General features: G+C 35.6%; 1 protein-coding gene and 1 long non-coding RNA gene across 4 annotated transcripts; one reads left to right on the top strand and one right to left on the bottom strand.

Moving 5' to 3' along the window:
• Positions 1–1,075: 1,075 nt before the first annotated feature.
• Positions 1,076–7,837, bottom strand: LOC134531948 (mitochondrial nicotinamide adenine dinucleotide transporter SLC25A51). Of its 3 annotated transcripts, none has more exons than XM_063368036.1 (2): positions 7,491–7,837; positions 1,076–5,841 (listed from the first exon to the last, which is right to left on the bottom strand). In XM_063368036.1, exons 1-2 carry the CDS (start codon positions 7,713–7,715, stop codon positions 5,128–5,130), a joined length of 939 nt encoding a protein of 312 aa, XP_063224106.1. In that variant the 5' UTR covers positions 7,716–7,837; the 3' UTR covers positions 1,076–5,127. The 3 variants fall into 3 exon arrangements, with proteins under 3 accessions (XP_063224106.1, XP_063224107.1, XP_063224110.1); XM_063368037.1 differs by having other exon boundaries at positions 7,613–7,837; XM_063368040.1 differs by having other exon boundaries at positions 7,495–7,584.
• A 249-nt stretch (positions 7,838–8,086) lies between these two features.
• On the top strand, positions 8,087–13,585 carry LOC134531947 (uncharacterized). Its single transcript, XR_010075099.1, has 2 exons — positions 8,087–8,229; positions 12,974–13,585. It is a non-coding gene; the product is annotated as an uncharacterized LOC134531947 (long non-coding RNA).
• The last annotated feature ends 203 nt before the right edge of the window (positions 13,586–13,788 follow it).

Here is a 13,788-nt window from a genome sequence, read left to right as displayed (position 1 = left end):
CCATCATCGTTGAAGTCAGCATCGTTACCTGGATTACTGTAAGAATTCAAAATTGTTGACGTCGAAGCTTCTTTATCGTCTAAAATCTTCGTTTTTAAGTGTCCATCATTTTTTCAAATTATGGATGATCTACTTGAGATGGTCTTGATTGTATTCTCACTTTTCACTGTAATGATACTTCCATAGGTTTCAGTCTTCCTTAAATCATCAGCATCCTTCAATTTAAGTTCTTTGTGCAGTGGCCTTATCAATGTTCTCAATCTCAAGTGGGCTTGGCTTTACAAGTTCTGTGTGTCTTTTTAATCTATCAATTTGTGTAAACAACCTGCTACACAGATCACAGCTTAACTTTTTGCGTAGTGGGATTTTAACCAATCATTCTTCTCATGACATCTAGCATTTCTTGTCAGGACAAATTCCTTGCTGCAGTATCTACAGCAGTGTTCTTCCGATGCAGATGCAGGCAATGAACCAGGATCCATGTTAGTTAATTAGAAACAGGTACTTATATAAAAATTTGAGTAATCCATCAGGGAGACTCTTGCTCAGTAGTTCTGTTTTGCAACAACAGATGTCGCTGCATGTTGCGTGACGGTAAATATAATTTATTTTTCATATGGGATGTGGGATGCTCACTCACGATGCAAGAGGTGGGTTTCGCTAGACATCAATGAGAATACAGTTCCTCTTGCATGATAACATTTCTCAACTGTCTCAAGACATTGTAGTTGACTCAGTAATTAATTTTTTTATTCGATGTGTTGTACAGGCAGTCACTGTTTTTATGTGGGATGCCGGATGTTCTCTCACGATCACAAGAGGGCTTCGCTAGACATCAAGGAGAAGGAAGCTCGTCTTGCATGATAGTGTTTCTTGCTGTCTCAAAGCATAGTAATCAACCGAGAAATTAATCTCTTTTGTTTGAATTCCATAAAGTAAAAAAAAAATATATTATAAGTGCTGATTTGGTAACAGGAATTCAGTAAGTAAGCAAAACTGTGAATAAAATTGCTTGTCTCATTATAAAAAAAAAGTTTACATGCAGGGATTTTTTTCTCAGGAATAACCAGAAACATTTGGAGAACATCAGAGAAGTAACTGTTTTCTTCCCTTCTATTACACACATCAAGATACACTTTACATCTATGTAAGAATTAAAAAAAATATTATGGTATTTAAGTAATAAAGGAAGTTTATGACTTAAGTATACAATGGTTTATCATAATAACTTTATTTATGTGTAGGTATTCACTTTCTACACAGGCAAAAAATTAACACTGCAGTCAATTGATGATTTTTAAATTTCAGAGCAAACAAAATGCCAATAATGAAAATTGGTTATAGTTTGTAAATCATTTATTAAACACAAGAGCAAACTCATAGATAGCCTAAGACCCGCCACACATAGGTTGCTAAATATTGGACTCTGATCAAGAGTCCGTTTTCGCAGGAAGCAGATAGATACAGCACACGCTCCATTTCTATTTCATTTTTTTTACAGCACCGGATCAGGCAGGAGTGACCATTCTCCAATCTGCACAGGATAAAAAAAACAGCCTTGAAGAGATTGTCAATTTTTGAAAATGAAATTGCCCTACGCTTAGTCTGAGACAATACCAACTGTACCCGTTATTTGAGAAATAAAAGGGTACGAAAAACTTGCAATAACTGGGTTCACCCAATTTTACAAGTTTAAAGTGTGTTCCTTCTCTCTATGAAAGACTGCATGATCATAACAACAAAAGTTTTACTTAGGTACAGTAAACTCCCTATTATCCGCGGGCGGATGATCCGCGGTACAGACTATCCGCACATGCTACGAAAAAATACAGCACATATGTAAATCTGTATTTTATTACACGTGAGCAAAATTGAACTCCACTGACGAGTGTATTGTGTGCAGTATACAGTAAAACGCCACAGGCCTTCTCGGAACTCACACAGTAGGCTGGCATGCGTTGCTAATTTTGTCTCTGTCGCACTTTGTTTATAGTCATATGGTTGAGCACTTTTAAGTTTACATTACTGAAATGTATGTTAATTATTCAGAAAAATATTAAAATTTTAGCATCATTTAAAAAATTTTTACTGTTAATTGTAACTTTTATTGAACATAAATGTTTGGTTTTTTAGGTTGAAGTTTAAGTTTCCTTTTTTGTTTCCCATTTTTGGCTCTTTTGCGGATTATCTGCGCTTTTCAATATCCGCGGTGGCCCTGCTATTTAATTTCGCGGATAATCGGGAGTGTACTGTACTTACAAATCAGAATTTCAGTTTTTGACTTTCTTTTGACAGAGTGTCTTCATTTCTGCAGATGTAGGACATCCAACTCAAATGTTGGCAGCTAGAGGCAAATTTTGACATCATATAAGAAAATCAAAGCTTTGTTTGGTAGAAATGTGGCTGAATTCAGAGCTAGCAGGAAAGGAACTGATGGCAAATCAAATGATACATTGTAAGTGTGCGCTCACATACAACTTTTCGCTAAACAAAATGCCTGTTAGACTTGACTTCTGTTTTGATTGTAATGCAAACTGCAGACATCAAGGCACTCATCGGTGGGCGATACAAACCATAACCCTTGCATATCCTTCATCTCTGATAGCAGGTTTAAATCAGCCCATGTGTGATGGGCCTAAACTCAAAAATTGCATATTTACTGCAAAGAAATGAAAATTCCTTCTAATAAATAATTATTTGTTTGACTAGCTCTTTTCCAAAATAATACATCACAGTTTGAGTTATACAAGTTTCAAATTATAAAATGCCAAAACAATACATTCCAACCGCATGTGATTCTACAACATTCCGATTCTGAAACACAAGAGTTATTAACTAAAAACAGCCTGAAACTGCACAAAGCCTCATAACCTCAGACCACACCCATCCTCTCTAAAGGATGAGCAATAAGCAACTATTCAGAAACAGAGTACCATGGCAGTTCTTTAACTGGATCACCCTAACAATTGGCATGTGCCACTAACCACACAAGTCATAATACTGCACACACAGTATGAAACCCTGTTATGTTAGGTGAACATGCACATTTAACATTTCATGTACAAACAAATTCTCTGTAACCTCTTCTAATACTGGTGTATAATTTGTAATACCTAACTACACATGTACAAAGCTAAATAAACTCTGTAAGCACAACTACAACACAAGTAAGCTCCATTATGTAATTTGAGCAAAATAATGTAACTAATATGCTAATAAAAGCAATTTATATAACAATAAAATGCCATACATGAAACATTTTTTAAAATATTAATTCCTGTGTCAAGATTCTAGTTTTTCTTTATTGCCCTGAGTTTTATCAGTCAGAAAGATTTTACAGAAGTTGGATATCTCTATTTCTTCTATTATTTCACATTTGTTCACTGTGATTAACACCTCTCTTTTTTTAAAGTTTTGTACACAATAATGCTTTCATTATTTCTCCAAAATACAAACTTCAGAAAAACCAATACATAAGTATGTATCTGAAACACAATTTTATGAATAAAGCAGGTATCATGATTTCAAAAATTAAAAAAAATGTATAAACACAATTTACAAAAAAAACAACTTAATCTCACAATAATAACCAAGGCCTATTCTTTTAGCTAGCAGTTTCTCACACAGACAAGAAAATTTGTGTTATGAAAGAGATGGCCATCATCTTAAAATTCATCATCTTTAAAGGCATAAACTTCCATCTACAGTAACACTGAAAGGTCTTTAATCGGGCACGTTGGGAACATGACCATGCTGAATTAGCGTTTTCGTCGGATTATTGAACGTCAATAAATTTTTCATGGGAATAACAAGCATGAAGATGTGAAATGTGAAATTTAACCTGCTACTAAACAGGAAACAATAAACTGAAATGAAAACTGACAGTAACAATAAAATCGGAGACAACTATGCGACCTGACTGCCAAGATCAACGTCCGGAATCCACTCGAAACATAACATGAACGGACTGATTGGTGCCGGATTATGGAATGTGCCAAACCATAGAATACCGGAATAAAAACCTCCCACTGCAGTAATTGACAATCTGTACTCCGAAAAGTGGATAGCAGCTAAATGCAGTTATGATTTACTCACACAGAAATACCGTACTGGGAAACTTATTTCTGTCTAAAGTTGAGTATATTCAGTCATAAAATGGTAACAAGCTAAACTCCTGTTTTAGGGATGTGGAGATTCACTTAAATGCAGATTTTGCATCAGACTGACGATCCAGAAATTTACCACTGTAGATTCAGTTATATTATGATTTGGATTTATCACTGTAACATAAATACAATCCAAATTGGTGGAATCCGATTCAAATTTTCTTACGTCAAAGTTACACAAACTGTGTAAAGGCAAAAGAAAAATAAGATTTTATTACTTTGTGATGACACTGGCATTGTAGTTATAATACACAGTTAAAACATATTAGGTAATGAATATTTCTGGAAGTAGTAAGTCTAATTGAAAATTAATTAATTAATTAACAAAAAAACCTACACAATTGGTGAGAGATTGCTACTGTAAATTTTACAAGTGAAATAATAGGAAATGTTGAAATTATGAAAATCTGTAAATATACTGATTCTTTAAATGTTCCCATGTAGTGAAAATCAAATAGTTCCAACATTTTGCTTATGCATCAGACACATCCCTGATTGGTATAACTGTATATGCTCTAAAAAGCTAAAAAGTTATATGGTTTGAGAAGTACATGTCAAACATTTTGAAACATACCAACTAGTGACAATTTCCACACCTACAAGACAAGCTTAACATTTTTATTTTTACCTAAATTCCTGATAGGTACTGAAATATGTATTTTTTGAATACTTAAAAACACGATTTTTATTCTTTTATATCCTTTTACTCAAATCTGAGCTAAAGCAAAACACAGCCCCCAAGTTTATTATAAACTTAATCTTAGGTTCTTACCTAAAGGCAATCCTCACATAAACAAGTCCTCTTGTCTAAGCACCACATTTATGGAATTACATGTACATTACAAATACTGATCACATGATTGTAGTAATATGTCACAGCGTATTGCAGAGGACAGAACAAACAAACCCATAAAAATAATATTTTCTTCTCATTCTTAATCACATATTTACATCTGCCATACTAAATTACAGTTTTCAAGTATTCATAGGATGCGTTGATAATGCCCCAACTGACAAAAGCCCGTGTGTAGTTAAGGTGTACGCCCCTATACAAACTTCTAACGCCGTGTTCGCGTACCATTTGGATAGTGAACTTGATGGTGCTTTCAAATTTTCCTCCCAGCTTGCTCTGCACGTGTACTTTGATGACGTTGAACGGATAGAAAATTGTGCTCGCCGCCGCCCCGATAACAGCTCCGCTGACAAACAACTCCGAGATCTCACCCCACCACGTTCCACTCGCCGGGAACAGGGATTTCACCTCGTCGCGGGCCACGAAGAACACCGTGCTGGCGCCGCAGTTGCGCAACAGCACGGGGACGAACCCCCGGTAGAACTCGGAGAGGCCGTAGTCGGCGGCGACGACCCGGAAGGTGTGGACCGTGTTCCTGAAGTGGCGGTCGAACCGGTGGTCCTGCAGCAGCGTCTGAACCCGCTCGAACGGCATGATGCAGGCCTCGACCGCGCCGGCGGCGACGGCAGCGCCCGTCCTCGCGGCCAGTTCAGGCGCCCGCGCTGCCACCAGCGCCCTCCGGCAGTCCTCGTAGACGCCGAACATGAGCGACAGCGCGACCGTCTTCTGGCACAGGGGCGGCAGGATCCCGCGGTACAGGAAGTACGCCCCCTCGCTGGACAGCTGGCTCACCGCGTGGTTCACGCCGATGTTGTGTATCATCTGTCACAGAACCCTCCTCGTGAACATGTGCACAACACTGCATGTGCCAAACCACACCATCCTTAATTCACATTCTTGCTCCTCTGTTTGGAGATTACTGGGCATAAATTTAATGGGGAAACATATCTTCAGATAAACAACCCTACAAAGTTACCAAGCCAAAAGTGGAGCATGACTCACTATTTTGTATTTTCTGTAATGACGGTAGTAAGCCCTAGGTCTCAAGACACTTGTATAATTGGTACCTCAAAATAATTCAGAATTTTTACTTTCATTAAAAATCCAAAATTACATAAATATTTTAATGTTGTATGTAGGTATGTGTGCATTACTGTTTCCAAATAGCGATTATTTTTTGAAGCAAAAAAAAAAAGTATTTTAGCTACTTTTTTATTTTCAATTGAAAATATAAACCTACGCTCTTTTTTGCCATCTTATCTTTTGTAATATTTGTGTGACAACTTGTTCAATAACTGTTTAGTTGGTGCATTTTTTTTTTTAAGATTAAAAAAAAAAGTCATTGTTTTAAAATTTACAGTCTAATGGAGACTACGTAAAAGTGGCTGCATGTATTTTGAGGCCAGGTTTAATATTTATTTTCTGGGGTGCTTTGAGTCAGCTGTGATAAAAAATTAGAGGTTTATAGGTATGCAATATGTAGTTGAAAGCTCAATTAAGCTATTCTAGGAGAAGGGGGGGAGGGGGGGAAGCGAATTTTTACTTGGATTTATGAGTTCTAAAAATAATACTTATTATTCATCTGGAAAGTGTTTTGTAATTTTTTTTTATACATTTTCAGGAATGTATAGTGTAAAATAGTAACTCTGTAACAATATAGTGTGTGTGTGCTGAGGGGGGGGGGCTCTACACAAGCAGGAAAACGTCCTAAGAAGTTCTCAGAAGAAGCATAAAAAGGGATAAAATTTACTGATAATTAAATTATTGGAGAACATATACAAGAAGTATGAGTTATGACATTTCAGGAAGAGAATACAATAATCAAAATATCTGACATCAGTGTAACAAAATCCTCAGATTTTATATTTCCATGCCATTACAAGCATAATGTTACTGAAAAGTTTGCCAGAATATTGATGATTACAGTGGTGCATTGGTGATATTAATATATGTATATTTTTTTAATGTTTTATTACTGAATTATAAATTAATCTGAGATTTCTTTGATAAGTTTTATTACTAAATTATGCTATGAAATATATTTTTTCATGCCCTACTATTTCCAAAAAGAATGTTAAATACTTAACTTTATTCTAATTGATAAAAAAAACTTGTATATATTGATGTGTTCATGTGTGTAATGTAAATAAAATGGCTAGAAAAAAAATTTGTATAATCTTTTATTTTAGTTCGTTGCTTAGGTAAAAACTGCATCATAATGTAATATTTTGTTAGTATTGCATTTATCGTACTATTGTGTGAAATAAGAAAAAAATAAGGATTATTAGCCAATGGGCTTGTGCCTAGCAGTAGCTCGATTCATAATTCAATACTTTTGATGTATATAAGATACATTTTATTACTATAAGACTATTGAATTGTTTTAGTAAATTATCAAGCTTAATATTTTGATAACAATTATGGAATTTTGGTCATTGCTGAGCGACTAAGACATTAATTTTAGTATTTACCTGCCTGAAAATTAACTTGTTTACAGGATATGTCACTGATACGTTAATAAACGCTGCACCCCATCCGCAAATAAATTCTTTGAAGTTTGAAAACACAGATATTTTTTTAGGGTCATCATTACCCCTGGAAACCAAAATCTGTAAAATTTCTTTGTGTGGTAGTTTCTGCTGCTGCGAATTTCTCCTATTCTCTTCTTGAACGCCATCGGGATTTTCTGAACTCATTTCACACTTCAAAAACTAACATAACAAGCTTTACTCGACCATATGACTATTGACAATTAACGTTCCTTTAGCTTCTGCTAGCTAAATTAAAAAATAGAAAACAAACACATTTTTCACCAAAGACAAACCCTACTTTACAGTCAAGCCAACATGTAACAAACGTATAAAGTAAAAAGTACCCAACATTTAAGTTAATAAAAAGGTATATATATATTTTTTTTAATTCTGTGTGATCACAATAATTTTTAATGTTTGAGAACATGTAATAATTACGTGAAGATTAGCAAATGCATTTTATCTCCTTGTTTTTTTTTAAATTATACTGGTTTATTATGTTTGTTGTGATATCTCACTGAGGTCGGTCGGTGCGTATATCTTTGGTACGTAACTGCTTACGTCATTGGGACCCATATGTTTACGAAACATTGTTTTGTGAGTCGAAGTGTGTTGTTGGGTTGGCGTGGATGGTTGCATTTGCGTAACATTTTGTACGAATTAATCATTGCTGCCGTACGTAAGTGTTTAGAACTTTGGTTTATTTGTCAGTCGTTGATGATAGGAATGAGATGGGAGAGCTTAAAGGATAGAAGACAGAAGGAGAGATTGGTCAAGATGTACCAGGTGCTGAGTGGAGTGGGAGGATGGGGAGAGCTGGGGGGAAAAGTCAAAATGGGAATGCCTAGAAGTAGGAAGGAAAATACTAGGAAGGTTTTCAAAGAGAGGAGGAGAACAGAAAGGGGAAAAAATGTGATGGTCGTGAGGACAGTAGGGGAATGGAATAGGCTGGAGGAGGAGTGTGTGGCAGCTGGGAGTGTGGACCAGTTCAGAAGGAGAGTGAGGGGGAAGTAGGGAGAATGCTTGCCACCGGGCACTTTGTACCCAATCGCAGCTATATATTAAATATTGTAAATATCTGTATGGTGTATCATGACTAGTAGCAAGTAGTAGTTGCAGACATCGCCTTTACATTGTCTGCGATTATGCTGGTAAAATTTAAGTGTGGTGATTTATTTCGGGCGGTAAATGATGAGGTTGATGTTGTAATAACACTGGCGATGATAAGTAGTATTGTACGCAGAATTTCATTTAGATGGATTGTGGGCGGGGGGGGGGGGGGGGGGGTGAAATTTAACCACGTTTCATTTGTTGGTGCGAATGATAGATTTTTCAGGATTTCGAGGTATCCCCTCCCCCATGATAGAAGTATTCTGACTCCACCGGGGAAGTAGACGAGCCGGGCTGGCGTATAAGTTTAGTTAGCTTTGTGCGCTAACAGCAGCAAGCAGTCTGGTATACTCAGGGGCGTAGCCAGGGGGGGGTTTTAGGGGTTCAAACCCCCCCCCTTAGCACCGAATCTTCAATTAATTTCTTATTCATCATCAAACAAATTCCATATTAAAATTAATAATTTTTTTACCATTACAATATTTAAATTTAAGTACCGAAAACTGCTAAAATAGCACTATTTTACACCTTAAAATCCAAATTTTCCCGGGGGAGGACCCCCCGACCACCCGCTTTAATACACCGGGGGTGGGGGCCATGCTTCTTATTAACACCCCCCATAGACAAATCCTGGCTACGCCACTGGGTATACTGCACAGTGAATGGTTGGTTTGGGTACATACTTTTATACGTTTGGCTTTGGGCGATTAGTGCAGTGTTGACTGTTAGTGATTATGTTGTGCTGAGATTACAGATTTGACTAACAGCAGTAGCAGGGCCGACTTAATTTGCATAGAAACGGCCAATGTGTAAGTGGTGTACGGAGAGGCAAATAGAAATCCAGCAGGAGCAGTGTGCATTTACCACATTTCAAACTGAAGTGTAGCGAATAGGAAGACTTTCATACGGCGTAACCGTTGAATTCCTGGTGAATTGTCTCATCGTTGCTTATTCCAAATTTTGGGTATTTGAACACTAAAGACATTACTCTTTTCACCCTGAAAACAGTGTTTTAAAAAATCCGACTGAGTTATGAGAAACAGTAAATAATGGAAAGGTCCGTCAGAGAAAGTGAGGGAAATGATATGGGAGAGTAAAAGATCGAAGATGGGCAGCGTGGTTGATGAGTGGGGAAGGGCGGAGGAAACTTAGAAGCAGGAGGGAGCACTCCAAGAAGGTACTTAGAGAGAATGAGGACAAAGAGGGGGAAAAACTCGTTGGTTACAAGAACAATGGGGGAATGGAATAGCTTGGATGAAGAGTGTGTATTGGCCAGGAATATAGTGTACTTCCACAACTGCAGCAACAATCAGTCAATCATGTACATACACGTAAAGTTAATTTTTTCCATAACGTCACGGTCTCTACTATAATAAAAGGCTGTACGGAATGTATTGCATAAATAAATTATATGCATTAGGAGGTTAAAGTTAATATTTTCACCATTGTGTCTATAAATCACTATCCAAGCGTGTGCTTGAATGATTCCGTACCTTATACCATGGACATTTCTTATTTGATTATGTTGTAGGTGTGTGTCATTTTGATTCACTAGATTTTGATACACTTTGTGTACGGTAGAGTCTCACTTATCCAACATAAATGGGCCAGCAGAACGTAGAATAAGCAAAAAATTTGGATAATAGGGAGGTGTTGAGAAAAAGCCTATTAAACGTATGTAACCCATATATATGTTCCTAGCCTATAGGCTGCACACAACTATCCTCTACGTGTCTTGCCCTGTGCTGTGCAGTTAGTAAACAGTACATATCATGTTTGTCATAATTTATTTACTGGAACACACCTATTTGATAAATTATTAAGGGTGTCTCATACCTTTCTTAGCCAGTGGCGTCTCGTCAGGTCAAGCAAGGCAAGCAGTGCTTGCCCAGGCAGTTTCCAGACATTGTATTTTTTAAATAAATATTTTATTCAGAATAGTATTTTACTTTGGCTCGTGCAGTTAGGTATATGTATTTTTTTGCACTATCTTCTTGGGACCCAATACTGTGCGCTGCGTGCTATAAGAAAAGAACTCGTTGACACACAAAACATGCTGTTTTAGAAGCGTTGCTAGGTTTAGAAGCGCTGGTAGGACCGCTTTCAGCAGGAAGGCTGCCGCAATAGTTTCCTTTCGGAAGGGGGGGTGGCATGGTACAAAGGTTCGAGGAGGGGATTGACTGTAAAAATACGTGGTAGAAGCTACGAAGGTAACGCTTTCTTGCCGAACTGAAGCGAACATGGCCGAAGCAGACCGTGGAATTCTTCCGCCGACTGCTTCTGCTATGTCCGCTACAGTTCCGCACGGCAGGTGGCGAGGTGGCGTTTCAGGAATGGTATTATTGACGTGCCAGTTTCTTGGTACACGTACCAGTTAACAGAGTTTCTGATCACGTATGAAGATAATTTCTTTTGTGTTGGTACGAAAAATACCAATATTTAATTTTTACTATTCTATTTTTATGAGGTTCTTCTCTTTATTTTAAGTACCTACTTATTTTGGTATGTGTTGTCTGTTTATATATTTTGTACCAGATATCGATGATACTACACTCCCACTTAGTATATAAATAATGTAGAGTAGGTATTTTATTATCATAATAATGTAAGTCAAACATTATTTTTCAAAAATAATTTATAATTTAAAAAAAAAAGTCTATATTTCTACCTGTGGAATAGTCATTGTTCAGTTAATAAAACTACTTAAATAGCACCCTTTTTTACCTTGAAATCCATATTTTCCCGGGGGAGAGCCCCCACCCTCCGGTCAAGTTTTGGGGCGAACGGAGTTGTTGCTTCCCCTCATGTAAACCTCACGCCTCACCACTGTTCTTAGCTTATGATTTAATAGGTTCACTAATAAATTGTAGAATTTATGACTTACATGAAATTTAAAAAAAAAAAAAAAAAATTCATGGAAAATTTTTTCAGAATCAACTTGGCTAAATTTAAAGCCAAAATTTCAATGATTTTGGGATGTGCAAATAAGGAATACCAAAATGGATTTCAGAATTAGAATTTTTCATTTGGAATACAGTTGCAGTAAAATGAATTTTGGCTGGTAAACAAGTAGTGTCAACAGGCTCCCATAATATGATGAATATCGCTTCATATAATATATTTTTGATATGACCAACAACAGCTGCAAGGGATGGAAAAAACAAAGGTTGGAGGACAAATAATATTCACAACTCCCTTAGTAAAGTACACTATCCAATCCGTTCAAACTGTTTGTAAACCTTATAAATAATAGCTAAAACTTTTGTCTGAAACAATTTTTATACAACCAGCCATTGCTGCTAAGGGTGATATAAAATAAACAAGGGTTAACGGAAAAAAAATTCCTTAATCTCTTATTAGGTAACTTGTAAAATCTATAATAATCAATTGTACTCGTAAATTAAAAATTATCTCAAAATTTGGCTTTGAACATTTTTTGATCACTTACATTATCCAATCTGCTCTTATTTAATTTAAATTTCTAATTATTGTCTAAAACATTTGTCTTAGATAAATTTTTATGTAACCAACAATTACTGCAAGGGGTGGAAATAACATGGATTGTTAGACAAAATATAATCATAACTTGTTTAGTAGGTATGCAATCAAATCCATTATAATTATAATTTATTGCAAAAATTCTAAACATTCTCCAAAACATTTGGCTGAAACAGTTTTTGATTAAAGAAACTATTAACTTAAAAACAGGGGTTGAAATAAAATAAAAAAATCAATATTTTCTTACTATCAAATTTGTTAATAGGCCTAATATATTTTCACAATCTACAGAATCACAATCAATAGAATAATTTGCTATTTTTAATTTAATCTGATCTCAACTTAAAAAAACACTAGTATTTTCTTGGGATTACTAAAACACTTATAGTGACCCTTTAACTTATTTTTCTCCCCAAAATTTAATTAAATATTTTTTCACAGCTTTTTTTGTGCAATAAAATAAGATTTTTTTTAATTTAGTTTATGTATTGAGCTGCTTTGTGGTACAATTTTCCTATGTGGGTGCCTTAAAATAAACTAACAGCTTTAAATATTTTGTAATTTTAATATACTAAAGCTGATTCATTTCTAAGATCTGTATGAATAATTAATAAAAACTTAAGAAACCTGAAATTTGTTAAATTAGCAATTGCATAATTTTTGTGTTCTGAGGCATAATTAAGTAGAATTGGTAACTGGATTATCCAATTTGGAGTAGAAAAAAACCACATCAGCCCAGCACTAAATTTTTATAGAAATCAAATTTACATTCAAAAGAATGAGGAGGAAACTAAAATCACATTATTTATTTTCAGGTAAGTCGCGATGCGTCAGCTGAAAGGAAAGGTGAAAGAAACGAGCAAGCAGAAACGAGAGAGAAAGAAAGACTTCATAGAGAACAAAAAGAATTTCTTCACTATTGTGCTGCCGTCACTAGCAGCTGTATTTGTTCTCATTGCTGCATATGTTTACGTCAAGACCAGGCCTAAAGCCAATTTGGACTACTAAAGGAGAAATGTGAAGGAGGGAGGTAAAATTGTTCTGTCTGTCTGAAAGTGTTATATCTTTGTTAACTCCACCATTGATTTGTTTCAGTGGGAAAACGTGATAATTCCTTTGAGGGGTCCAATTAGCAATACTTGCTAGTTTTGTGCAAAGTTTACCTAACAGAAAAATATATTTTATTATAAATTTTTATGGGTTTGTCTCATTGTTGATGTTTAAATGGTGAGTTTAGAAACAAAAATATTATTTCTTCCAAAAAAAATACATAGAAGTAGGTTTTTTAAATGTTGGGCATTTATATATGTATTCCAGGTGTTATATAAACTATATTGCATGAGGTTGCCAGACAACAGCTACACAATTCTGTGATGTTTTAAACCTGTTCATAAAAATAAAATAAAAATGATATAAATCATATAAAATGTGTACAGTTCATTGAGTCTAGCTTTTAGAATTATTCTTTAATGTGTTGGTCTGAGATATGGTAAATATGTATTGTACGGATTAGCGCCAAAAAAAATCTTACAAATATGAAATAACTTTCATTATATGCTATCTTACGTCCTCTTTTCAGAACCGCCTGCGGAGATAAAAAATTCCAAATACATTTGGAGATATGGCCGTT

This window comes from Bacillus rossius, chromosome 5 (genome assembly GCF_032445375.1).
Source record: "Bacillus rossius redtenbacheri isolate Brsri chromosome 5, Brsri_v3, whole genome shotgun sequence".
NCBI classification, from domain to species: domain Eukaryota; kingdom Metazoa; phylum Arthropoda; class Insecta; order Phasmatodea; family Bacillidae; genus Bacillus; species Bacillus rossius.
This window is presented reverse-complemented; position numbering and strand designations above follow the sequence as displayed.

Bases quoted from the DNA above. Each gene is read 5' to 3' on its own strand.
- LOC134531948 (XM_063368036.1), bottom strand. From the start codon at position 7,715: ATGAGTTCAGAAAATCCCGATGGCGTTCAAGAAGAGAATAGGAGAAAT. The intron at 5,842-7,490 runs GTAAATACTAAA...GTTCTGTGACAG, and splicing joins ACAAGTTAATTTTCAGGCAG to ATGATACACAACATCGGCGT.